General features: G+C 42.2%; 1 protein-coding gene across 1 annotated transcript in view; it reads left to right on the plus strand.

Annotated features, from left to right (window-relative positions):
• Positions 1-25,900, plus strand: part of LOC124783636 (leucine-rich repeat extensin-like protein 5) — a 362,449-nt gene that overhangs the window by 321,590 nt on the left and 14,959 nt on the right. Inside the window, exon 3 of the mRNA XM_047254037.1 lies at positions 25,265-25,470. Within this exon, the coding sequence (XP_047109993.1) occupies positions 25,265-25,470 (206 nt within the window). The remainder of the gene's footprint in view (positions 1-25,264; positions 25,471-25,900) is intronic.

Raw genomic sequence — 25,900 nt, forward strand, 5'->3', positions numbered from 1 at the left:
GTCGCAACGTTTCGACGAGTTTTCTACTCGTCATCTTCAGGCCTGAAAATGGTGAGCAGGGAACTCGCCGAAACGCCACGACAACGCCACGACTCAGTCGATAAGCCGAAATTTCATCATTTCAGCCATGTTTTATTACAGAAAAATAGAAATATAAAAAAATTATAAAATAAATAAAACTGTATAATTTAAACTACATCAGGTATTTATTTGTCCATCATAAGACAGGTCTTAAGATGTTTGTCATAGATTAGAAGCCGCTAGTAAATTTATTTACGTTTGCGATCAAAAACTGGGATTAAAGAGAATTACACCTGTTTCATTTAAACTCTTTCATTGTGCTGAAAGCACATCTCAGCAAGCGAACTTCGTGAGTATCTTTGTGCAGTGTGCCTAAGGTAGTTCGTTTACAACGTTTCGCGGCTGATAGAGGGGTTAGCAGACTCACTCATTTATGTGACGAAGAAACTCGCCGATACACAGTTGCGAGGTTGCAGACTGGTAAGTGAAAATGGCGTTCGAACTGCCTTGCGGCTCACTGTTGACCGACTTGGGAATCTAGATAAAACTGTATTCCGTGCAAGTTATTCCACAATCTCCACCACACTCAAAACGGCTGGCAGTTTCACGAATGATAGAAGCGGCTTGAACGACTCGTGCTTCCTTTTGGAGGTGGTATGTCCTTCCCTTCCTCCAACCTCTAAACTGCCTTTTCGATGTAGTTATTATTGTGGTATCACAGTTTAACACAGACTGCGGGCTATGGTGGAGCTTTGTATTTTTCATATTAACTAATCGTTACCATAGTTCATACGCGTTAAACCGGATCCAACCAACTTCTGTGAGATAATCTTTTATATGATCGCCAACAGGAATATCAAATTTGTGAAACCGCCTCGTCGCGTTGTAAACATAATCATGGTCTTAGTGCTAGCGGGACATTATCCAGTTCTGGTAACGGTTCACAAGAGATTTCCTCCCCGGAGAGTGTTAGACAAAACGTTATTCTCAGGCAGTAGCGTAGAATGCCGTCTCATTCGTTTGCGTAAATGCTGTGTTGGTAGTGCCTCGCAGAAACCTGCCAAGTCTCATTCATGGCCATTATTTCTCCTGACAGTCCCTTCCATTGTAAAAGAAATTTCATCAATGAACAATACACAGGTTAAAGGACTTAAAATTTACCGTATGATCCTTTGCCAGATGTCCAACTACTAGAGAAGGTCTTCATTTGTTAGGTCTTGTATTCTCTGCAGTTTCGAAGGGTATAGCTTTGGGAAATTTCAGCACCTGCACGAATGACCATGACATGACCTCCTTAGGTGGAACTATCCTCACACTCCGAGATCAGCGAAGCTGAAGTCATGTGGTTTTAAAGATTCTGTCTCGCAAAAACTGCCATAAAATCTTTGAAACGTGAGATGAGAAGGTAAATCCCTCTCTGGGAACCGTTCTCCATACAGATATGTTGTTTGTTGGCTCTTGCTCCTTGCATCCTCATACAGAAGAGGGAGGTCAGTAAACTACTGTTTTTTATTCGGTCACTGAAACAGTTTATATACAGTATCTCTAATATAAACACAATACAGCGACGGAGACGACGTTAGCATAATTAAGAATGTACTTTCCCTAGCGCCTACAAGCCAGTTCAAATTTACTGTTCCGCACGAGACAATTGAAATGTGTCTGGAGGAAAATCTATCAGATTTTTGATACATCTACATGTGTATCTTTTTACTTCCTTCATCAATCCTGAAAAGTTACAACGAATTTCATTGAGATACTTTAAAATAATGTTTCAGAAAAAAGTGCAATTTCACGCATTAATTTTGCGTATATTTACAGGGTCAGATAGCAGATTATCACTTCAGTTGCCATGTGGTCCTGATATTTTATTTCTCACATAATATAACGTAATTTGTGTTATAAATAACTTGTATGGGATGTGGACAACACAGCTCGCAGCATGTCTCTCTTACAGACGAACAATTCCGTGCGATTTCCCCTTGATTCGATATGCATTTTGATTGTTTATCAAAGAACTTGACTGGTATGCAGCCTGTAGGTATATTAAAGCACAGTTCTGAGGATGAGCCTTTTTCGAGATGTGAGATCGTTTTAATTAAATAAAGTCATTGGCAAGAAGCCAGCGAAAACTGTTCTTCATTAACTTCCTTCGATCTGTGTTTAGTGTGTCATTAGAACTGTATCGTGTGAATGGTGAGCTAGTCCAGTGGAGTTCTGTGTTATATATTGTTGTGGATACACATAGGAAAGAAAGAGTGGGAAGTGGTACATCCAGTCTATACCAACAGGGGCTGTGGGGTTTAACCATCTCTATCAACGGTACCTTCTAGCCTTGTTCACTGTGTCTCTTCGGGAGATCGACGAACAGTCTTGTGATCAGGAACTTTATCAACACTTCTTCACTTGTTGTCTGCTAAACGTGCAATGTGGTGTCGGAATGAAACAACGGTACCATGCTCTGAGCGACGGAACATTATTAAATAAATGATATACTTACCGGTTTTGTTCTTTTTCAAGTGGGATGTTGTATCTTCTCTATACACTTCCGTACCGATGTGTTAAAGAGGCCGCTTCATTAATTTTCCTCATTTTGTTTTTCCGAAGGCACTACTCATTACTCCGCATTACAAGCGTGCACTGTTTTTAAATCTCAGTAACTTTGTGTTTTGTCAACAACGATGGCAGTGACACAGTGCTCAAGAAACTGGCGAAGTATCTGAGGCAGTCGGTCACACTAATGTATTTACACGGAGCTGCAACGTGTATTCCTCTGTCCAAAGTTCACTCAAGCTGAGAATATTCTTGACTTCATTGCGTTGAGCTGTAACATTGGAAATGTTGTGCCTTTGCTGACACATCAACCGTGAATGCAAGCGGTTGTAGTTTGGCACTCTATTCATATTGACATTTACTCACAAACAAAGTTCACTCTCAGAAGAGAAACTAAACTGAAGCACTGGACGTCTGATCTATTACCAAATTTAGCGGAAACGTTGAAAGTATTCTGAAATTTCAGCGTGGCAGTGTGATTAGTAAGAAGTCATACTGGACATCATACTGATGACGAATGAACCAAATCAAGTCTTAAATATAAATAAAAAGATTTAGAGAAATACATACATCTTTTAAACAAGGTGTAGGCACAAATATTGAAATTCGCTGCTGCTAGATACATAACTTGAATCAATACGATTGAACAGCACCATAAGATTCTGAGTAACTAATAGAGTATTCTTTTTTTTTCTTTCAAGGAATTCATTGAATGAGCTTTTCGTACTGAAGAGAAAGTTCATAAATGTATTTCCTTTGTATGAGCATGAGCTTATGTTGGGTGCACTGAGAAGCTTACGTTGCAAGTGATAAGCATTCATCGATCATCCAGTTCACCTGTGACATACAGCTGCCAGAATCCGTTCTATCATCGAACGTCCTCCATGTGCTTAGTGCTTACGGCACGGTCTCGTATGAAATTACGACTCCAGTTTGCTTCATAAGCATTCACAGCCTTGTGACCGAAACGCAATTGTGTTTGCTGTAGTGAAACTGCCTTAATGGGGGTAGGACGTGAAACGCGCCGACTTTGAGCAGGAGAGGCACCACAGGACATTTTAATTTACACTGTCAATACTTTTACAAATAAATTCATAAAACTTTGTTAGCATGACCAGGAAGGATTCAGAATTCACACTCATAGCAGAGGAAGTTCAAAAACATAACAAAACAATTTTTTTTTACATGTGAAATTTCATCATTTTTTCACTTGGTATTGGCTGCATTTGTTGCTATAGGTACACTTTTCTTCATAAGTAAGAGAGATTCTTCGATGAATTCTGCACAGCATACAAACCATACTTACAGGTGTATGAAACTCTAGAATTTGTCAAATCTGTTAAAAACTGTGGTAAAAATTGAGATAATTAACTATAAAATTCGAGTTTTCTCTCAACACGAAGTTTAAAACGTAACAGCCCATTCATTTTTGCATAGATTAAATAAATTCTAGAGTTTCATACACCTGTAAGTATGGTTTGTAAGCTGTGCAAAATTCATCGAAGAATCTCTCTTACTTATGAAGAAAAGTGTACCTATAGCAACGAATGCAGCCAACAGTAAGTGAAAAAAATCATGAAATTTCACATTTAAAAAATATTATTTTTTCGTGTTTTTGAGCTTCCACTGCTATGAGTGTGAATCCTGAATCCTTCCTGGTCATGCTGACAAAGTTTTATGAATTTATTTGTAAAAGTATAGACAGTGCAAATTAAAATGTCCTGTGGTGCCTCTCCTTCTCGAAGTCGGCCCGTTTGACGTCCTTAAGATACTGACACAACAGCTGTGACATTATCTGTCGCTTTATCGAACTGAATGATCACTGAGGAAAAAATGACACGTACAGTACATGTACTCGTGAACAAAAACGCCATGTATCTGTCTTCAACATTGTCTCGTGCCACGAAAGTGAGCCTGTGCGTTGCTCCCACAGAAACATTTGCTAATGGATGATCCTTTCTCTCCAAACTGGCGCTTCGTTTAGGCAGTGGGAAGGGACATACCTCAGAAGCGATTGCCGAAGTTACGTATATTTTATTCAGCGACGCCACATTTTTACGTAAGTGACCCTTCCAGATATGCACAGAAGGTGTTGAATCGCGAACCTTTTTCTCAGTACACTGACATCTTAACCGCAAAGCCACAAACAACGTTCCTTCGCGAGAGAGCAGTGACGCGGAGAAACGGCGGGTTAACAGCCTTGCAAAACGTACAAGGTCAGACATCGTACCGGGCCAACGTAGCCCTCCAACTGCACCTGTGGCTGCAGCTGTAGCTAGAGCTCGCTGGAGTCCGGTTTTAAATGGCGTCTGCGTGGGTGGCAGCCTGGATCAGCTACGGCGGCATGTCTGCCACTGTGCTGTGAGGTTGAACAGCTTCACCGCAAGACCTTTCCTGAAGACGCTTCTACGTCCTGGGCCTTGCCGTTAGTCACTTTCCTCCTGTTCACAAGTGCTCTTTTTTTACTTTCCTGTAATTCATGTACCACAAGATGAGCTATGCGTCCGTAAGAATATCCGACTACCTCCCTTATGAATTAAATGAACGGTGTCCCGTTTATCGTGGCGATGCCACATGAATTTTTCTTCAGAAGAAATAAGAAAACAGTGCCAATCAAACGTTCTTTAGCTATCAGAGGGACATTAACCAGCATTATCGTCCTTCTTATGACATTGTTCGATACGAAGATATGAACAGCAGATTTTTAAATAGCACCCTACGTTTTTTATTTCCTAATCCACTTCCTCATGATCTGTTCAAAAACGTATCACAGTGTACCATTCATTAAATATGGCGTTACAAAAAGACCTAACAAAAAACTGACTTTGAGGCTTCTCACACACTGCAGGTGGTACCCGGGGTACCTTAACTCGTCCCACTTGTTGGAGTTGACAGGGACAAATAGGAACAAAAGGTAAATGCATATCGACATTCAAACAAATGTCTTCAGTTCAGAGATCATGCGAGTGCAATGTACACTGAGGAAGAGAAGGTAAAACATTATCTTAGTTACAGACTGGTAACTTACTTTCTCCGAAGATAAGCAGCATCTCTACCTTCTCTGCCGGGCGCTGTGGCCGAGCGGTTCTAGGCGCTTCAGTCCGGAACCGCGCTGGTGCTACGGTCGCATGTTCGAATCCTGCTTCGAGCATGGATGTGTGTGATGTCCTTAGGTTAGTTAGGTTTAATTAGTCTAGGGGACTGATGACCTCACACGTTAAGTCCCATAGTGCTTAGAGTCACTTGAACCATTTCTACCTTCTGTTCGTTAGTGTACATCGTACTCACACAAGTCCTCAACTGAAGACGGTCGACTGAATTATTACTGTGCGATTGCCCAGTGTTTCCATTTGTTTACTGTCAATTCCAGCGAGTGGACGAGTTAGGTTACCCCGGGTGTGACACCACCCGTTGACGAAACGCGCCGCTCTTCTTCGGATAATCTCTATTTCCTCTATTAATCCTAAGTATCTAAGACTCAAGAATCGGCCGAACAAGATTTCTGTGTGCTACCTCTTTCGTGGGTAGGTCGGCTGTGGAGAGAATTGAGTGTCCATAGACTGGTGTCTTGTAACTGTAGCTCCAGCTATTGCCTGCACCAGAGCATCCCAAACTTTTCCTCATAGCAACCCGCTTCAAATATATAGTTTCACGAGACATCCTTTCACTAATATTAGTAAAAGAGATTTTACTGTAACATATGAAATTTTAAAGGAATATTAATTTTCATATTTCATTTCAAAATACAGTATAATTATAGATTAAATATCCTTTCACAAATACAAAACTTCTAATTACTACTGTTTTATGAATTCAATGACTCACGTAGGCTTGACGAGCGTTACAAATCTGTCTTATATCACCTCGAATATAGGACAGATTCACATGCTCATCCTTTCTCATACTTTCTAGTTTAATTTTATTTATGTTAAACATACTAGGAAAGGCACTTTCACACGAATATGTTGTACAAAACTGCAGCAAAACTATGAGTGTTCTTTTACTTACGTGACGATAATCTTGCTGAATAGAAATCCAGAAGGTGCACAAGTTTGATTTGTTGGTACGTAAGTTTTAAAGTACGGTTCTTCACGTCTGCCGTTCCTCCTCTTCAGTGTGTTGAAGTCCACAAGTACTGGAAAGCGCGAACGGATTTCTCATTCAGCCAGAATGATTTATCTCTAGTGTTGGGAAATATCTGCTCAATCTTTCAGCAGCACTAAATAGTCGTTTATCACTGGTTGAATTTTTCTATTAAATGCAGTTGTAGATGTCAATGGAAACATTTCAAAATCGCTTTGTTTTATTTTTCTAACCCGTACCTCGACTTTATCTCTTAAGGTTGCAGTTTTGTCAGTGGCGGTAATGAGATTTGCACTCTTACTATGTAGACTGACATTTGTCTTGTTGAGTGATTCAAATAAATCAGAAAGAAAAGCTAACTTTGTGTTCCAGAGCTCGTCTTCCAATGCGTCCACAAACTCGGTTTTGTTTTCTTGCTCAAATAATTGCAGGTTTGAATCCTTAAGTTCATATTCAGAACTAAGTATTCTCCCTCTGGATAGCCAGCGGATTTTTGTATGAAGGAGGAGGTGACAACGATGTGTCCTAGCTCGTCACATATTTGATCTAAAAGTTTTGTATTGAGAGAACTGCTCTTAATGTAACTTGTCATTTTAACAGTCTTTTCCACAACTGACTCCAAACCCTTTCCACTGGTTTTTGTTACGAGCGCTTCTCTGTCTAGAAAGCAGCGCGTAGTAGTCAAGAGAGACACCTAGTGTCGTAGTTGGAGTTACATGTAAAAAATAGTGGAATTCAGCATATCGATCACTCGTTTAACACCTGATCTGTGGTTACACGGAACGAAGAGAAGGATTTTTTGTATTATTTTATTACAAGTTTTTCTTTTGTTTTACATGCTGCTAGTCCCGCGACGTCTTTGCTACAGCTACTCGACACTCTGCGGTGTCGGGACACGCATTTTGGAAAGTTCTGGCCTACATTCTCAGTAGTCGCAAAATAACCTCCTTTGCCAAGATGTCACCCACACAGCTTGAAAAATAGGCGAAATTGCTAAACCTTACATTTGGCTTAAAAATATCAATTATCTGATATTCGTAGGACATACAATTCTAGTCTCCTTCCGTGTGTAATAGCTACGGTACCCTTTACATCCTCGTCTTGGCTTTCGCCTTACGCCCGTCTTATCCAATCTGTCTATCATCACGTTGAGTGGTTGTATCTTTTTGTCCTCGGCCTCCAAAGCATTGAAGCTTTCGAAGAAAAAGGAAGGTTACGGTTTCACATCTTGTCAGCTCAGAGACAATTACAACTGAAGCGCTACACCTGGTGTAGCAGCATAAGGGACGGAACAAAACGTGGCTTCTTTAAGGAAACTATCCCAGCTTTCGCCAAAGGTGATTTAGAGAACCGCAGAAGGCCAAACAGCTACCTGGTCGCCGCTCGCCTCAAGAAGAAACGAAAAAATGTTAAGTCATTGCAGATGGACGGCAGCAGCTAGAACTCCACGGATGAACATGGACGAGCTGTGTAGGAGACAGCAGCTCAGTAAACTAAGCGCACAGCTGTCACATGATGGACGTCAGTAGGTAGTTGTTTTATGTTGGAACTCGGGCGAAATGATACCGAGACGACCGTGTCTTTTATCATCATTGACCAAAGTAAAAGCTTCCTCTCGCAGACAGAAGATACGTACACGACGTGTAGGAGATCTCCTGTACCTCTCACAGCCAGTTTCTAAAACGCCTTTTACTCTCCAGTCAGTTTTTGTGTCCCTTCTGCGCCTGCGCCTTTGGCGGGGGCCTGTCTGTCTCGCCAGGACCTCGGTGCGGCCCTGAGAGAGACAGCTGATCACTGACAAGGGAACCTCCCCATCGCACGCTCCTCAGATTTAGTCATAAGTTGGCGCAGTGGATAGGCCTTGAAAAACTGAACACAGATCAATCGAGAAAACAGGAAGAAGTTGTGTGGAACTATGAAAAAAATAAGCAAAATATACAAACTGAGTAGTCCATGCGCAAGATAAGCAACATCAAGGATAGTGCGAGCTCAGGAGCGCCGTGTTCCCGTGGTTAGCGTGAGCAGCTGCGCAACGAGAGGTCCTTGGTTCAAGTGTTCCCTCGAGTGGAATTTTTACTTTCTTTATTTTCGTAAAGTCATGATCTGTCCGTTCGTTCATTGACGTCTCTGTTCACTGTAATACGTTTAGTGTCTGTGTTTTGCGACCGCACCGCAAAACCGTGCGATTAGTAGACGAAAGGACGTGCCTCTCCAATGGGAACCGAAAACATTTCATCTCAAGGTCATAGGTCAACCGCTTCCTCCACAGGAAACACGCCTGATATATTCTATACGACTCTGGTGACGACATGTGCGTCACGTGAAGGGAGTATGTTGTCGACCCACCTAACTTGTACACTTGGCGAATGGGTAAAAGGATTCTTCTACCTTGCCCGATTTCGGGCAAGGTAGTGATAAGGCATTACAAGGATTGGAATCGTACTATGACAGAGACATTATTTCCTATTGTACTTTTTCAATTGGTGTACAAGGTGATAGGAATTATGGTACAGGTGTTGTACATACTGATAAACCATTTTCATTAAATACAAGAAACAGGAGACGTGTTAATGCAAATGAAAGAATTAATGTTTGGGCCAAGATTGATGGTGTGTTAGCAAATTACATTAAAGTACAAGGTGACATTACTGTATATTATCATTCCTAATAAAGATCCTTATCCTAAATAAAGATCCTTATCCTACAAAAATTTCTTATCAGCTACTGAAGCATCTTTCTCTTCTGTGGGTTGCAGGGGTTACGACCCCTGGGGAGGTGGGTGGGTTTTATTTCATGGCTGTGTTTATGAAAACATAAAAAATTAAACTTTTCACTCGAGGGAATACTTGAAACAAGGACTTCTTATTTCGCAGCTGCGCACGCTAACCACGGGACCACGGCGCTCCTGAGCTCGCACTATCCTTGGTGTTGCCTACCTTGCGCATGGACTACTCAGTTTGTATATTTTGCTTATTTTTTTCATAGTTCCACACAACTTCATCCTGTTTTCTCGACTGATCTGTGTTCAGTTTTTCAAGGCCTATCCACTGTGCCAACTTATAACTAAATCTGAGGGGGGTGCGATGGGGAGGTTCCCTTGTGAGAAGGAATAGCGACACGTGGCGAGGAAACACCATGACGCACGCAGGACTTTGCCGCAAGACCGTAATTGGTGCTAAGCAGAAAGGAGCTGCTGTATACACACACACCACTTTTACTCTGCAGCTACACGCTTCGTTAGTCCTATGAATATAAACGCCGCGTGCGAGCAGTATATCGCGTGAATAATTCATGTGGGAACTGCATGTCTCCGTCATCAATTAAGGGGACATTGTACGTCCTATGCCGCCAATGTTAAATTATCGAACTTTGTGACCCATTATCTTGGAAACTTTTTAAGACACCAACTTAAAATTTTCCATAATTAATTGAATGCATCTTTCTAGACACACTGAACTAGAATTATTAGTAAAATTGTATTGTGGGGTATGTTATCTAGTTTTTTTTCGAACACTCAACTTTTTGGCAGTTTTGTAAATAAATGAACATAAAAACGAAGCAACTCAGGATATTTTAATTATTCTACTTCCATATGTATTGAATCTTACACTTGGCATGCTGTGAAAATTTCATGTCTTTACCATCAGTACTTTTTTAGAAAATGGGTCATTCGTTGCAAAAAATTTTGTTCCGAGATATTGAGGTTTAAAACTTTTTTATTACAAATTCTTATACATACTTACATTTCTGCGTCTTTTAGAATTGCCCTGGCCCATAGTCTGTGTCTTCTTCAGTGTCACAACAGCCCAGTGCTTGCCTCCTCCTTTTCTTTCTTGCTTCTTTTGTCATTTGCGGAGCAGGTACCTCTGCTTCACGTACAGAAACTCATCCAGTCCCCCAGTTCTTTAGCTGTGTTCTGTCCAAATCTTACCCCTAACGTCTCCAGAACCTTAAGTCTTTCATAGTTCCCACTATTAAAATTCATTACAACATCAGATACTGCTAACTTTAGAGTCATAAGCCCAACAAATACTTTTTTAGGCACACGGCACCACACAACATTATTGAAAGATTCATTCACGTTCTGGGTCTTCCCGTGTAAACACTTCTCTAGTATTACTTCTTTAGAAACTCAGGATTTGCCAAATTTCTGTAAATAGGTTTGATTGCCTCCATTACTGCCAAAGGAAGAGAATGTTTATGTGTAAATTCATGCAGGGTGCCAGAAAATTCAACTTGCCTATATTTACATCAACTGTTTGGTGGACACAAAGCATGACATGGCTCTTCATCGCTTGATATTCGATTAAAGAAAGTGCTCCACACAGCTCTTTTTATCTTCTCGAAATTGTCACAGTCATCTCGAATGGCCTTCCCATAACATTCCTGTAATTTAATTTATTTACGTATAAAAAGCAATAGAAGTTAGCTTACTACAAAAATAGCCGATAATCACACTACTTTCAACGAAAACTAGTATCAGAAACAAAGGACTGATTTGTTTATTCGTAATGCCAACTTCTGAGACGTAGCAGTAGGCACAAAACAAAGAAATTCACAGCCTTCTAGACTGTGTAATTCCCAAGATATGACTGCTTAACTGTGGCAGTATATGCGTAGCCGCGAAATTTGACAGTCACACGTCAACATTCAAAATATTATTTGATGGTCTCACAATTGTCTGATTTTAATGTAGTATATACGAAAATGTGAAGGGAAGTCCAAAATACGTTATGGAGTAGAAAACAGAAAATTCAAATTTCAAGGTATTTCACGTACAATGTCCCCTTAATCTGACGTACTTACCTTACTTACAAAGTGTTCAGTTCGATTGTAAAATTAAATTGTCATCTGAGCTGAATGGAGAAATTAGTTCTACTTTTGAAGAGACTTGTTTATACTCTTCCTATACTCTTCCTATGAGCTGGCATTAAAGATAATTTAATACCAAGACATGCTTAAAAGTGATGTTTCCGAATTTTTTTGTGAAAACGCTTAAAGCTTTTTATTAACCTTCTACAGCTTTATTCTTCATGTCTACATATTTATTTCTCAACACAACATACGTCACTCTGGTGACGAACACCACCACTGTGATATCGTCACCGTTGAATGTTTGACTTTATTGACGAAGTCACATCTTCACCTCTGCTTGCAACGCTTCATCACTATCAAAGTGAAGTCCTCGAAGATGTTCTTTAAGTTTTAGAAACAGATTGAAATCGGATGGGACCAAATCGGGATTGTATGGAAGATGAACGAAGACAGGGAACCCAAGGCCTCCATTGTTGCAGATATCGCAGCATTCGTGTGTGGTCTCGCATTGTGATGGTGAAGGAGAGGGCAACAAAAGCTTTGCATCACCCCTTTGTTTCGAAATTCATGGCACAGAAAACAAAAATTGGCTCGGAAACACGCATTCATTTGCAGTGTGGCCACATCACCAAATAAAAAAAACGAACATTTTTGTAACGACAAAATCGCCCATTTGCTATGGGGGTTTTCTCCCAGCGTTCCTGAACAACTTCAATACGCGGTGGAACATCGCGTTGCTCCGACGCCGTCTTGAATCCGTTGTGGCATGCCATCGACGGGAACATCAAGCGAGCCCTGCTCCAAATGGCGATTCAGTGTAAGTCACACAGATATATAGTCATTATCGACGTCCAAAAACAGCTCGTTTCAATCGAGCCCACGCATGCTCGACTGGGTTCATGTCCGGGAAACGGTGAGACCATTCCATTCTGGTGACTCTAGCATGATAATAGCACGATGACGATGCGTGTTATCATCCATAAGGATATTACTGTCACCAAAATTTGGTGATACCATCCCGGTGCTGGTTGCAGACTCTCGTCCCTATACCGTAGAGCAGTGAGATTAACCTCAACAACGCCACGCCGGAACATCACTCCTCCACCACCTTGTTGCACACGTGAGACACAGCGTCGGAGAGGTTCTGTACTACCAGATTTTCTCCAAACAAGTTGTCTGCCATTATCAGAGAACAAATAGATCTAAGTTTCGCCCATAAGCAACACCTGATGCCAATCATCAGGCGTCCATTCTGCATGATTTCTTGCCCATCTGTAACGGAGTCCTTGATGTTATAGTGCACGACATGGTGCTCAAAAATGGCTCTGAGCACTATGGGACTCAACTGCTGAGGTCATTAGTCCCCTAGAACTTAGAACTAGTTAAACCTAACTAACCTAAGGACATCACAAACATCCATGCCCGAGGCAGGATTCGAACCTGCGACCGTAGCGGTCTTGCGGTTTCAGACTGCAGCGCCTTTAACCGCACGGCCACTTCGGCCGGCGACATGGTGCTCCCGGTGATCATCGTCAATAGAGATTTACATCATGCAATCGTCTCCTAAGAGTTTGATGCGATACATTACGTCCAGTAACCCCTTACGACACCGAATTCAGTTCTGGAGCACTGTCCCTTTGACTCAAAAGTCATAGATGTCCATCATCTTGAACACCCGTCGAACGTCAGTTGGAGCCAATTCCATGTTCACACCAAATCAGCCAGTGCACACATCGAGCTTCTCTCCTGGCTGACAAGCCTTCTTTTCGTAACGTGATGTAGTGGACTCGATCGCTGGTCACGATTTCCCTTCGTGGCATGATGGCTGCTCCACAGACGTCTCTTATGCGTCCCTAATGGTGCTTTACTTTCAACTGAAATGCTACAGTCCATTCGCCGGGGTCGTTCCACCCGTAAATAGTGCTCGTGATAACTGCGTGTGTGCTGGCCGCTGTGACCAAGCGGTTCTAGGCGCTTCAATCTGGAACCGCGCGACTGCTACGGTCGCAGGTTCTAATCCTGCCTCGGGCATGGATGTGTGTGATGTCCTTAGGTTAGTTAGGTTTAAGTAGTTCTAAGTTCTAGGGAACTGATGACCTCAGATGTAAAGTCCCATAGTGGTCAGAGCCATTTGAACCATTTTTTGAACTGTGTGTGTGTGTTTACAAACAAAGTCAGCAGGTGAACTTCCGATCGGTACAGGACGTCATGTCGGGGTGACGCAATACTTTTGTTGATGTGTGTATACTTAGCAGTGTGTCCAGCGCGTTTACATACTCGTAAGAAAAGCAGACGTAAAACACAGAGTCGCTATCAATCTTTGCTTTCAATATTGTTGCAAAGAGTATCTTCAATGAACATATCAGCAAATTTAAAGCATTTCAAATTCAGTTAAATACAAAATTTTCGTGTTCTCTAATTTGTTGTTCATTGAAGATACTCTTCGCACACAATATAGATCACAGAAATGTTGTATGTAATAGAATTTGAAATGGTTTAAATTTGTTGATATGTTCAATGAAGACACTTTTTGCGCGCAGTATTGAAAGCGAAGGATGGTAGCGACTGGAAACAAGAGTATACTGGTGATACTCTGATTAGCCAGAACATTGTGACCACCGACTTTTTGTCGATTCAAACCGGTCCAGGCGATAGTAGGAGAGGTATGACTGCCAGGCGGACACACACACACGGTGCATGTAGTATCAGTGAACGTGCTGTCCGCGTGTAGAATGAGGAAGACGCGTGATCTATCTGAGTTTGTCCGAGGGCAGATTGTGATGGCCCGAAGGCACGGCCCGTGCATTTCGTACACTGTACGTCTTGTCGGATGTTCGAGGACTGCTCTGGTGAGTGTCGTGGCGAAACCAAGGTTAAACCACGGCCAGACGGCGTCGGGTTGGTTGTCTACTGGTAAAGCAGGACAGGCGGCGAACTGTGACGCAACTAACATCAGATTGTAATGCTGGGGAGAATACAAGTGTGTCTGGACACAAAGTCCACCGAACACTCATAACGATGGCCTACAGCCGACGACTCGTTCATGTGCCGATGTTAACACCACAACATCGGCAACTACGACTGAAACGTGCACGTTACCATCGGCACTGGTGCCGGCCGCGGTGGCCGAGTGGTTCTAGGCGCTTCAGTCTGAAACCGCGCGACCGCTACGGTGGCAGGTTCGAATCCTGCCTCGGGCATAGATGTGTGTGATGTCCTTAGGTTAGTTAGGTTTAAGTAGTTCTAAGTTCTAGGGGACTGATGACCTCAGACGTTAAGTCCCATAGTGCTCAGGGCCATTTGAACCATTTGAACGGGTCACTCCTATGAGACAAACGCATAGAAACTGTGCCTTTATAATGAAAATTTGGTAGTCCCGCCATCACGCTTTAAGTAGATAGTGTTGTAAGAAATTACGTACAGACTCTTCTGCATATGGTACCAGTAGAATGCAGATGAACAAACCCCTTAACATTGCCAAGCAGAAGATAGCTACTTCATAGCTACATAAGTCGACTAATGGATAGTTGATGTACGGTTGCCTGAACAACGGGGCTACTAGCGGAGTAGGAAGTTTTGATATGTTATGACCTAGTTGCTATTCATGCGTTTCTACACCAGAAATACACTACTGGCCATTAAAATTGCTACACCAAGCATAAATGCAGATGATAAACGGGTATTCATTGAACAAATATATTATACTAGAACTGACATGTGATTACATTTTCAGGCAATTTGGGTGCATAGATCCTGAGAAATCAGTACCTAGAACAAAATATGGTCCTTTCGTACTAATATGGATTAATAATCTTAGGATAGAAACCGACCTGGCTCACGCCAGTCTGAACTCAGATCATGTAAGAATTTAAAGGTCGAACAGACCTAATCACTACCACCTCTGGCCGTAATAACGGCCTCGGTACGCCTGGGCATTGAGTCAAACAGAGCTTGGATGGCGTGTACAGGTGCAGCTGCCCATGAAGCTTCAACACGATACCACAGTTCATCAAGGTTACTTACTGGCGTATTGTGACGAGCCCCTTGCTCGGCCACCATTGACCAGACGTTTCCAATTGGTGAGAGATCTGGAGAATGTGCTGGCCAGGGCAGCAGTCGAACATTTTCTCTATCCAGAAACGCCCGTACAGGACCTGCAACATGCAGTTGTGCATTATCCTGCTGAAATGTAGGGTTTCGCAGGGATTGAATGAAGGGTAGAGCCACGGGTCGTAACACATCTGAAATGTAACGTACACTGTTCAAAGTGACGTAAATGCGAACAAGAGGTGACCGAGACGTGTAACCAGTGGCACCCCATACCATCACGCAGGGTGATACGCCAGTATGCCGATGACGAATTCACGCTTCCGATGTGCGTTCACCGCGATGTCGCCAACACGGATGCGACTATCATGATGTTGTAAACAGAACCTGGATTCATCCGAAAAAATGACGTTTTGCCATTCGTGCACCCAGGTTCGTCGTTGTGTACGCCATCGCAGGCGCTCCCGTCTGTGATGTAGTGTCCAGGGTAACCGCAGTCATGTTCTCAGAGCTGATAGTCCATGCTGCTGTAAACGTCGTCTAACTGTTCGTGCAGATGGTTGTTTTCTTGCAAACGTACCCATCTGTTGACTCAGGGATCGAGACGTGGCTGCACGATCCATTACAGCCATGAGGATAAGATGCCTGTCATCTCGATTGCTGGTGATACGAGGCCGTTGGGGTCCAGCATGGCGTTCCGTATTACCCTTCTGAACCCACCGATTCCATATTCTGCCATCAGTCATTGGATCTCGATCAACGCGAGCAGCAATGTCGCGATACGATAAACCGCAATCGCGATAGGCTACAATCCGAACTTTATCAAAGTCGGAAACGTGATGGTAGGCATTTCTCCTCCTTACACGAGGTATCACAACAACGTTTCAACAGGCAACGCCGCCGGTCAACTGCTGTTTGTGTATGAGAAATCGGTTGGAAACTTTCCTCATGTCAGCACGTTGTAGGTCTCGCCACCGGCGCCAACCTTATGTGAATGCTCTGAAAAGCTAGTCATTTGCATATCACAGCATCTTCTTCCTCTCGGTTAAATTTCACGTCTGTGGCACATCATCTTCGTGGTGTAGCAATTTTAATGGTCAGCAGTGTATTACAATGCTACGTAGTCGCCTCTAGAGTTGCTGTAAATGTAATTATAGTGTTCTAGATTGCCCTGAAGTGAAACAAGCTCCTAGCGATCGTTGACAACAACTTAGGACCTACTTTTAACTAGGGCGTTTCCATATCGATATCTTTTATCTCATTTTGTTATTTTTGTGCTTCATCATCATCATTATTAACAGCAACAAAATTACATTAAGATTATCACCACGGGAAATTAACTTAGGTTGAGGTCAGTGCACCGCTAGGACAACTGCGAAATAACAACAGAAAGTAACGCCCCATCCGTAAGAAGAAGAATCGCCAGTGAGTTCTTTGAACCAAAGAATGCCTTAGCCATCCTGCAGTGGCCTGTTCGTGCTGCTTCTCGCACTGGATCTCGTGGGGTCGCGACCGCCTGCGGTTTTGCGGTCGGCCCGTCAAACTGGAGCGCTGCGGATTGATCAGCCCACGCCTGATGTCACCGCTGCAGCGTTGAAATGTGCGTTCACGGAACCGCATAGAAAGCGGAAAGTGTCCAATGTGACACGGCTGACGTCGCAAACTGTTGGACAAAAGCACATATCAACAAACCAGCGAATCAAATAGCTGAGGCTCAGGCGAAGAGAGTAATCTACAAGGGCATAGAAAAACACATATTGGATAGTCTCACAGGCAACAAGAAGACCGTGTGATACGACAGCATTAACGGTACCGTGAGCTCAGCTGCAGACGGGAATTCTTAGGCGTTATATCCCGTATAATGTTTAATCACGATCGATTCGAGCATCATTATTTCTGTGCGACTGTCGTAAAGAAGACCGAAACCACATTTTCTTCGACTGCATTGACATGTCAACAGCGTTATTAAGAAACATCAGCCGTCTGAAACATCAGTTATTCTGCTGGAATATTGCTGCGCGGTGTGGGATCCTTACCAGGTAGGATTGACGGAGGACATCGAAAAAGTGCAAAGAGGGGCAGCTCGTTTCGTGTTATCGCGCAATAGGGGTGAGAGTTTCACTGATATGATACGCGAGTTGGGGTGGCAGTCACTGAAACAAAGGCAGTTTTCTTTGCGGCGAGATCTATTTACCAAATTTCGATCACCAACTTTCTCTTCCGAATGCGAAAATATTTTGTTGACACCCACATACGTAGCGAGAAATGATCATCATAATAAAATAAGAGAAATTAGAGCTCGAACAGGAAGATTTAGATGTTCCTTTTTCCCATGCGCCATTCGAGAGTGGAATGGTAGAGAAGTAGTGTGAAAATCGTTCGATGAACCCTCTGCCAGGCACTTAAGTGTTAATTGGAGAGTAACCATGTAGATGTAGATGCAGATGTACCAACCTCAGTCCCTGTACTGTTGGCATCAAAAGACATTTTAGTATACAGAGTGTTTAGAGACGAATAGTAAATATTTCGGGAGGGAGTTGATAGCACCACCAGTTTTTCCATTATTCTGTAAATAATTCGTGTCAGTATTTGCCATCCATGACTTATTAAACTGACCGTCCCGTAATATTCAGAAGTGTCAGCACCTGCCTTTTTCGGAGACGAAATTCTTACATTCTTCTTGGAGTCTGGAGCTATTGTATATTTACCAGTAACACTAATGTGACCACTTGACAAGAGGCTAAGTAACCATCTTTTGCAACGCCGACCGCTGCGAGAAGTGCAGGAAGAGAGTCAGTGAGGTTCTCGAAGGTGATGATGATGAAGTTCCATACTCCGAGGAGTGTAGGGGATGGTGCGGGAGACCCACACCACCGTACTAGGCAAGGTCCTAGTGGAGGTGGTTTGTCATTGCCTTTCTCCGAACGTAATGGGGATGAATGATGATGATGCAGACGACACAACAACAGCCAGTCATCTCGAGACAGAAATAATCCCTGACCTCGCCGGGAATCGAACCCAGGACCCCATGCGCGGAAAGCGAGAATGCTACCGCAAGACCACGAGCAGCGGACTCTCGAAGGTACCGACAGGGATTCGGAACCATGGCGACTCTAGTGCCGTGGCCAGTTGCGCTAGGTTTCTCAGTTGAGGACCCATGGAGCGAACAGCCCAGTCGAGGTGGTCCTACGGATTCTCGACTGAGTTTAATACCAGGGAGTATCGTAAACTCATCTAGGAGCTCTTCGAACTGCACACGTATACTGCGAGTTGTATCACACGTCCTGCTGGTAGATGTCATTCTGCCGAGGAAAAACAAACTGCATGTAATGGTGGACACGGTCCCAAAGTTAGACACATCCTTCTGATGGTCCACTGTGCTTTCCAGATCGTCCAGGACACTTCCGACGATTGTTGCACAGTGTTTGCTCCTACAAGTTTAACGCCGTACGAGCCAACGGCCATCTATCCAAAGGAGCATAAAACGTGATTCATCTGAAAAGACCGCTTGTTGCCACACAGTGGACATCCAGTTGCGGTACTGGCGTGCAAATTCCAGTTTTCGTCGCCAATTAACAGCAGTAAGCACGGGTGCATGAAGATGGTGCTTGTCGAGACAGCGCACATGCAGCAACTTTCGCCTAACACCCGTTGAGAGACACTGTTGGTAGCCCCTTGGGTCATCTGGGCGGTGAGCTGCTCAGCAGTTGGACTTCTATTCGTCCGTACACATCTCCGCAGTCATCGTTCGCCCCCGTCATCTACAGCCCGCGGTGCACCACATTTGCCTCGGCGCCGGTTTTACATAGCGCCATTTTGCCATTATTAGGCCAGTTCGAATGGTTCAAATGGCTCTGAGCACTATGGGACTCAACTGCTGTGGTCATAAGTCCCCTAGAACTTAGAACTACTTAAACCTAACTAACCTAAGGACATCACACACATCCACGCCCGAGGCAGGATTCGAACCTGCGACCGTAGCGGTCGTGCGGTTCCAGACTGTAGCGCCTTTAACGGCTCGGCCACTCCGGACGATTAGTCCGGTATTACACTATCAAATTTCTTTGTCAGCGTCTTTGCGTCAGCGAGAAACGGAGAAGTATTATTTTATTCATGGCTGTAATTTTCTACAACTATAGTACTATTTTTTCAGGAAAAATTTTAGTCATCAGTTGCAAATAAATTTTATTCTGCTCTACCAGTTTCGCCAAATTAATCTGTCATATTCGGAAGCCTACAAAACTTGCGCTCAATAAACTTCGTGTTGCCAACCACGGCCTCTTTTTTTATAAGTAATGAGACTCTGGTGCCGTAATTCATGCTGTATCTAGACATGTTAAAAAATACTGCAAACTGTGTATTCGCTTGATTGGACTAGCTATTGTAAGCTTGAAGGCAACAGTCATAAACACACCCGTCGTTAATTTTGTCGTCTGCTGTCGTTAAGCTGTTAAATTTGATGAAATTTGTCACAATGTAAAGACAGTCCAAAAACGACAAATAATGCACATATAAGCTACGGCAGAGAGTCCTTTAGTAACGACAGAACCCTCGTTTACCTAGTCTGACCACAGCTTAAGAGCGAGTTGCTACGCGGTATGTAAGAAGCACATTATACATCATATTCTTAACTAAGTCAAGAACACAATAGTTTCTCCGACATATACTTCGCATAATGAACATGACAGTAAGATATGGCAAATTCGAGCTTAAACATAGGGCTTGTGATCGTCATTATTGCCTCGCAACATCCGTGAAAGGAAGAGGATGGTGAAATATATTACTGGTACATTGCGTAGCTTCCGTCTAATAGGGTATGTATTACATGTATAGAGCGACAAACGTGAATATACACAGTTCTAGCGCAGCCAATCCTTGAAGCGCTCTTGAGTCATTATGAACACAGAGTCTATAAAGAGCTCTTGTTGAGCAACACTTGGCTCGCTGGAAAGCGCACTCGGTCAGTGGAACAGCTACACAGGAGGGCCTCTGACCGCTTCTGAGGAGCCGTTGTGGCCTACGCAACATCACCACCGTTCCAAGTAGACGCCGGACCATGACAATAGCATCTACTTTTACTGCTACACGATATGCCTCCATGAGGTCTTGGAACAGAGGACCTGGGAATTTTTCCTCTTATATTCGACTTACAAAATATGGCGTCCTGTTGACATAATAATTGATACAAGCACACATTTAATGTTTTCGACCAAGAAGGATGAGGAGAGGATAGCCACATGACACTTTTAGACTCGTTATGGGGGGACCAGTCTACATTTGCATTAGGAATGGAGAAAAATAGACCAGTTAAACCCGATATCGGTATTTTAGCTATGAATGACAGGTATTTTCGGTGTTTGATCTCAGTTGTAACAGGAGTTTTTTAGTTTTTATTTACAACCGAGTAAAAAACCAAATACCAGTTATCCACAGCAACAATGCTAAAATTTTTCGTTTTTAAAGGAACCTTTCTCAAAGGAGGAGTAATTTTCGGTCGTAAAAATTTCATTGGGTTGAAATATTGGCTTCTTATAGAAGAAGGGAAAAGCGATCAGTGCTGTTTTAATATGTGCACGTGCAGTGTGCAACACGGACCTAGTGCAGTGCAAGATATGGCAGCACCTGGTCTATACGGCGGTTTCTCACTGTCGTCATCGGACATCCGTTGTAATCCAGAATGGCACAAACCCTAGTCTGGAAATATTTTTACGAACTAACGTAGGAACGAAGTTCTATGCGTCATTTGCTTTAAAAGATTAAAATTTGTCTGCCATTTCTATGAAAAGTAAAAGAAAAAGGAAATTATGGTAACAGTAATAAATTAAAATTCATAAATTAAATTAGATTAATTCTTAGTATACAATAAAAATAGGAAGTAGCTGATCTACTGTCTGTGTCTATATAATACGCATTTATCCGCTTACAGCCCTTGAAAACAGACATATTAACACGAAAAGCGGCGTTTTTCAACCTTAGTTTTCACCCTTTAGCACTGACTTTTTGTAATGCCCAAATAGTGGCATAATTCCCAATTAAAACATGATTTTAAAGCAGAGTTTTAAAAAATTAGAATCAGTAGAAGAATACTGGTGATTTTTTGAAATTTTCAACCACTTATCTTTTTTTTCCGAGAAAAGCAGCGAACTGTGGGCTTAGTAAGCTTTATTTGCGTATACAATTTAATAATTTGATTCTGTGTATCTTAAAACTGAATGGGACAAAAATTTTCAGTGCTTGTTTGATTTGTACTTTTATTATAGGAAATAATATGAATAAAAAACCGACAATTGGTTGTTGAGAAACCGGTTTTTGAGCCGTTTTAAGTCACATTAAATTGGCGTGGAAAAAACCGGGAACGTATGTTAGGATTCATCCCGTTCTATTCACGTTTGATGTGTGAGAAGAATCACTAATTAAATACCTCAGTCCGTGCTGTAATTAGACTGTTTTTTCTTCGCACCAGTAGCCTATCATGAATGAAAATTCCGGGTAGGCCAGGAAACATTTTGAAAATCCGCTTTTATTCCCGTTTAATGTAAGGACAGGCCTACCTAGCGTTTCCCAACGACCACCAATGCGACGACTACCATTGTAACAACTACTGGTTGTAATAAAATTAACACTAAGTTTTATTTACATATTTACGAACGAACTGATAGACTTTGCGTTTGAGCGTTGTTAACTCGACAATCTTTATTCTTCCTGAACTTTTCGATGACACTGCCGTACCATGTGTGTCGCCTTTTGAAGTATTCGCACTGCTAGTTTGCGAATTGAGATACAAGCAAGAGCTGGTAAACGATCCTGCATCATGCTATCTCTCAAATGCATTTTTATGCATTGAAGACAAGAAAAACTCCTTTCAACTGAAGCACCTGTTGCAGGATTTGCAGCACTTGAACAAAATATTTTGAAAGCTTCTAGAAAAATTGGGTCCATTTCATTGTTAGTGATTCTTTTGGGTGTCTTACAAACTGACAGAGTGAAGTGTTTCCTTGCGCTTGGAAGAAAATACAGTCTCCAGTTCTGTATGCAACTGTTAGTGGCTGAAGGATGTACCATTCGTTTGTTTGATTGCACGCTATCTACGGGGAAATACTGAGCATAATTGGCGATGTAAGTAGTATCGCTTAACTTAAGGAACAGCAGTTTATCACAATATGAAAACATTGTTTCCAGTTGTATTACAATATTAACCAATAACTTGAAGTACATCTTTTTGTATCACTGGATTGCCAATGTATATTCACATCCATTGTTTCAGGTCCGTTCATGGAAGACTTAGGTTGTGAATTAGTCAAGTGTTTCATGAAATTTAAAAAGCCGATCAGTTTATCTTCATCTTCAGTACACCCTTATAATGAAAATTCAAGAATTCCACCAACACTTTTTAGTGTAGGAAGTGTTGTAAGAGATTACCTACAGACTGCTCTGCATATGGCATCAGCGGAGAGTAAATGAACAGACACTGTTAGTTTATTAACATAAAGATAAGTTTATTTACATAAAGATAGTTACGTCATTTCAGACTAATGCGGAAAAGGATAGAATTCAGTTTTTCAGCTGTGATGGATGAAGCCTACTGAAATTCATAGAATAATCAAATTATCGTAAGGTGATACGTATGATATGTGCTTAGTTCACATGGAACATCCGAAAAAAAAAGAATAACCGAATCTAGTTGTATACCAAATAAAATGAAGGGTAATATTGTACAGCTGTAGTGGAACAGTGGTTATACACTGAAGAGCCAAAGAAACTGGTATAGGCATGCATATTCAAATACGGAGATATGAAAACAGGCAGAATATGGTGCTGCAGTTGGAAACCTCTATATAAGGCAACAAGTGTCTTGCGCAGTTGTTGGATCTGTTACTGCTGCTCCATGGACAGGTTATCAAGATTTAAGTGAATCTGAACGTGGCATTACAGTCTGCTCATGAGCGATGGGACACAGCATCTACAAGGTAGCGATGAAGTGGGAAGAATCCAGTAAAACATCAGATCTCTGACATCGCTACGGCCATAAAAATATCCTGCAAGAACAAGACTGACGACGACTGAAGAGAATCGTTCAACGTGCCAGAAGTGCAACCCTTCCACAAATTGCTGCAGATTTCAGCTCTGCGCCATCAACAAGTGACAGCGTGCAAATCATTCAATGAAACATCATCGAATGGGCTTTTGGAGTCGAAGGCCCACTCATGTACCCTTGATGACTGCACGACACAAAGCTTTATGTTTTGCCTGGGCCTCTCAACAGCGACATTGGACTGTTGATGATTGGAAACATATTGCCTGGTCAGACGAGTCGCATTTCAAATTGTATTGAGCAGATGGACGTGTATGTGTATGGAGATAACCTCATGAATCCATGGACCCTGCATGTCAGCAGGGGACTGTCCAAGCTGGTGGAGGCTCTGTAATGGTGTGGGGCATGTACAGTTGGAGTCGTAAGCATCCTATCTGATCACTTGACAACCATAATGCAATCTGACAGACTTGGGCAATTCCAGCAGGACAATGCGGCACCGCACACATCCAGAATTGCTAGAGTGGCTGCAGGAACATTTTTCTGAGTTTAAGTATTCCACTGGACACAAAACTCCCAGACATGAACACTATTGAACATATCTGGGATGCCTTGCAACGTGCTGTTCAGAAGAGATCTCCACCACCTCCTACCTTACGGATTTATGGACAGCCCTGCAGGATTCATGGTGTGAATTCTCTTCAGCACTACTTCAGACGTTCAAGTCCATGCCACATAGTGTTGCGGCACTTCTGCGTGCTCGTAGGGGCCCTACACGATATCAGGCACGTGTACCAGTTACTTTGGCTCTTCAGTGTATAATTGTATATGAAAAGCACAAGATCTACTGTAGGACACCCACAATTATGTGCTTTTCATTTATAATTATGAAGTTGTCCTACCAAACAGTGATGGAAGAATCAAATAACATGCTTATATAATATTAACAGAATCTTCCGTCGGTTCTTGGTAGAACAACATTATAATAAATTAAAAGCACCAGTTTGCTTTTCATTTAATATGCTTTTATAATTTTTTTGAACTATTGGTTTCTGCAGCAGCTTTACCGAATGTAAACTTTGTGACTTTGGAACACAAGAAGCCCATTACATTATTATTATTACTTTTTTTTTTAATACTCTATAACTTGCAACTTTCATGGTCATGTTTGGTGAACCTGACAGTTTATCATTTTCAAATCTTCTGTGTCACCATCAGAACTCAACATCAAGAAAAGACAAAACTTGAACTGTTATTATTATAAATTTTTCTCTTTATCTTCCACTTTTTAATATTTTTAAAACTTTTAATATTTAATAGTAATTTCACATTCTAGTCTTTTCTGGATTTTAAGTTCCGATGATGACTCATAGTAAATGAAACCAGCAAACTGTCATGAGCCCACCAAGTGTGATCAAGACAACTGTGGATGAAAAAGTATTTTTCAAAATAGATTGTGCGCTCCGGTTCGAAAATGTCTAATTTAATTGAGATTATTTTAAATGACAGTACAGTCTACCAACAGTTGAAAGTAGTAGTTTTTGGTAACTTCTTTTCTGTCAATGTATTCTTCCCCTCAAAGCTTCTTCAACATGATGGGACTTACCAAGATCAATATATAAATGAATAAATGAGTGACTGCTCCATGTATTACATTACATATAAGTCCAGCTTGGCTTGCACAGGAGTCGAACAACTGACGTCATGTTACAGACGCACTACTGGAGGACCTGCAGACTAGTGTGTCACGAGGCCGCAGCGCCATGAACGGGCCGAGTGGCGGTCACCAGCAGCACCAGGAGTACCGCGAAATACGTCAAGTACGCCAGCAGGTGTCTGGCTCCCCGCAGGTGCAATACCTGTCTCCTGCCAACCCCACGACTGTGGTCGCTGAGCGGGAGCCCAGCCCCCTGTTGCAGGTCAGTAAGCACGAGCACACTGTGAGCTTGTATGAGACTGATTCAGAAAGTAGAGCAACAAGTGCTCTAACAGACTACCCTTACTCCACAGCATGTGTACTAATATACTCTAGTGTGGCACTGGTACTCATTGCTTCTCAACATAACAGTAAGCTTTTCCAATATTTGTTGCATTATTACACCAAGTCATGTTGTGTCCGAAAAGCAAAAATCTGCAGAAGTGTGTGCATCGATATCACAGTACAGTGCTAAGTGGCCGTGCCAATTGTATGAACAAATGACTGTTCTGATCCTTATCCTGGGGGCCTAAAACATAGTATTCATTTTTGTCACTGTGCCGGGGGTTGCCCAGTACAGCACTAATGAAGTGACATAATGATTTACATGCACTGACAGATAAGTATTAGATTGCAGTAGAAATGCTACCCAT

This window comes from Schistocerca piceifrons, chromosome 1, assembly GCF_021461385.2.
Source record: "Schistocerca piceifrons isolate TAMUIC-IGC-003096 chromosome 1, iqSchPice1.1, whole genome shotgun sequence".
Taxonomy (NCBI): domain Eukaryota; kingdom Metazoa; phylum Arthropoda; class Insecta; order Orthoptera; family Acrididae; genus Schistocerca; species Schistocerca piceifrons.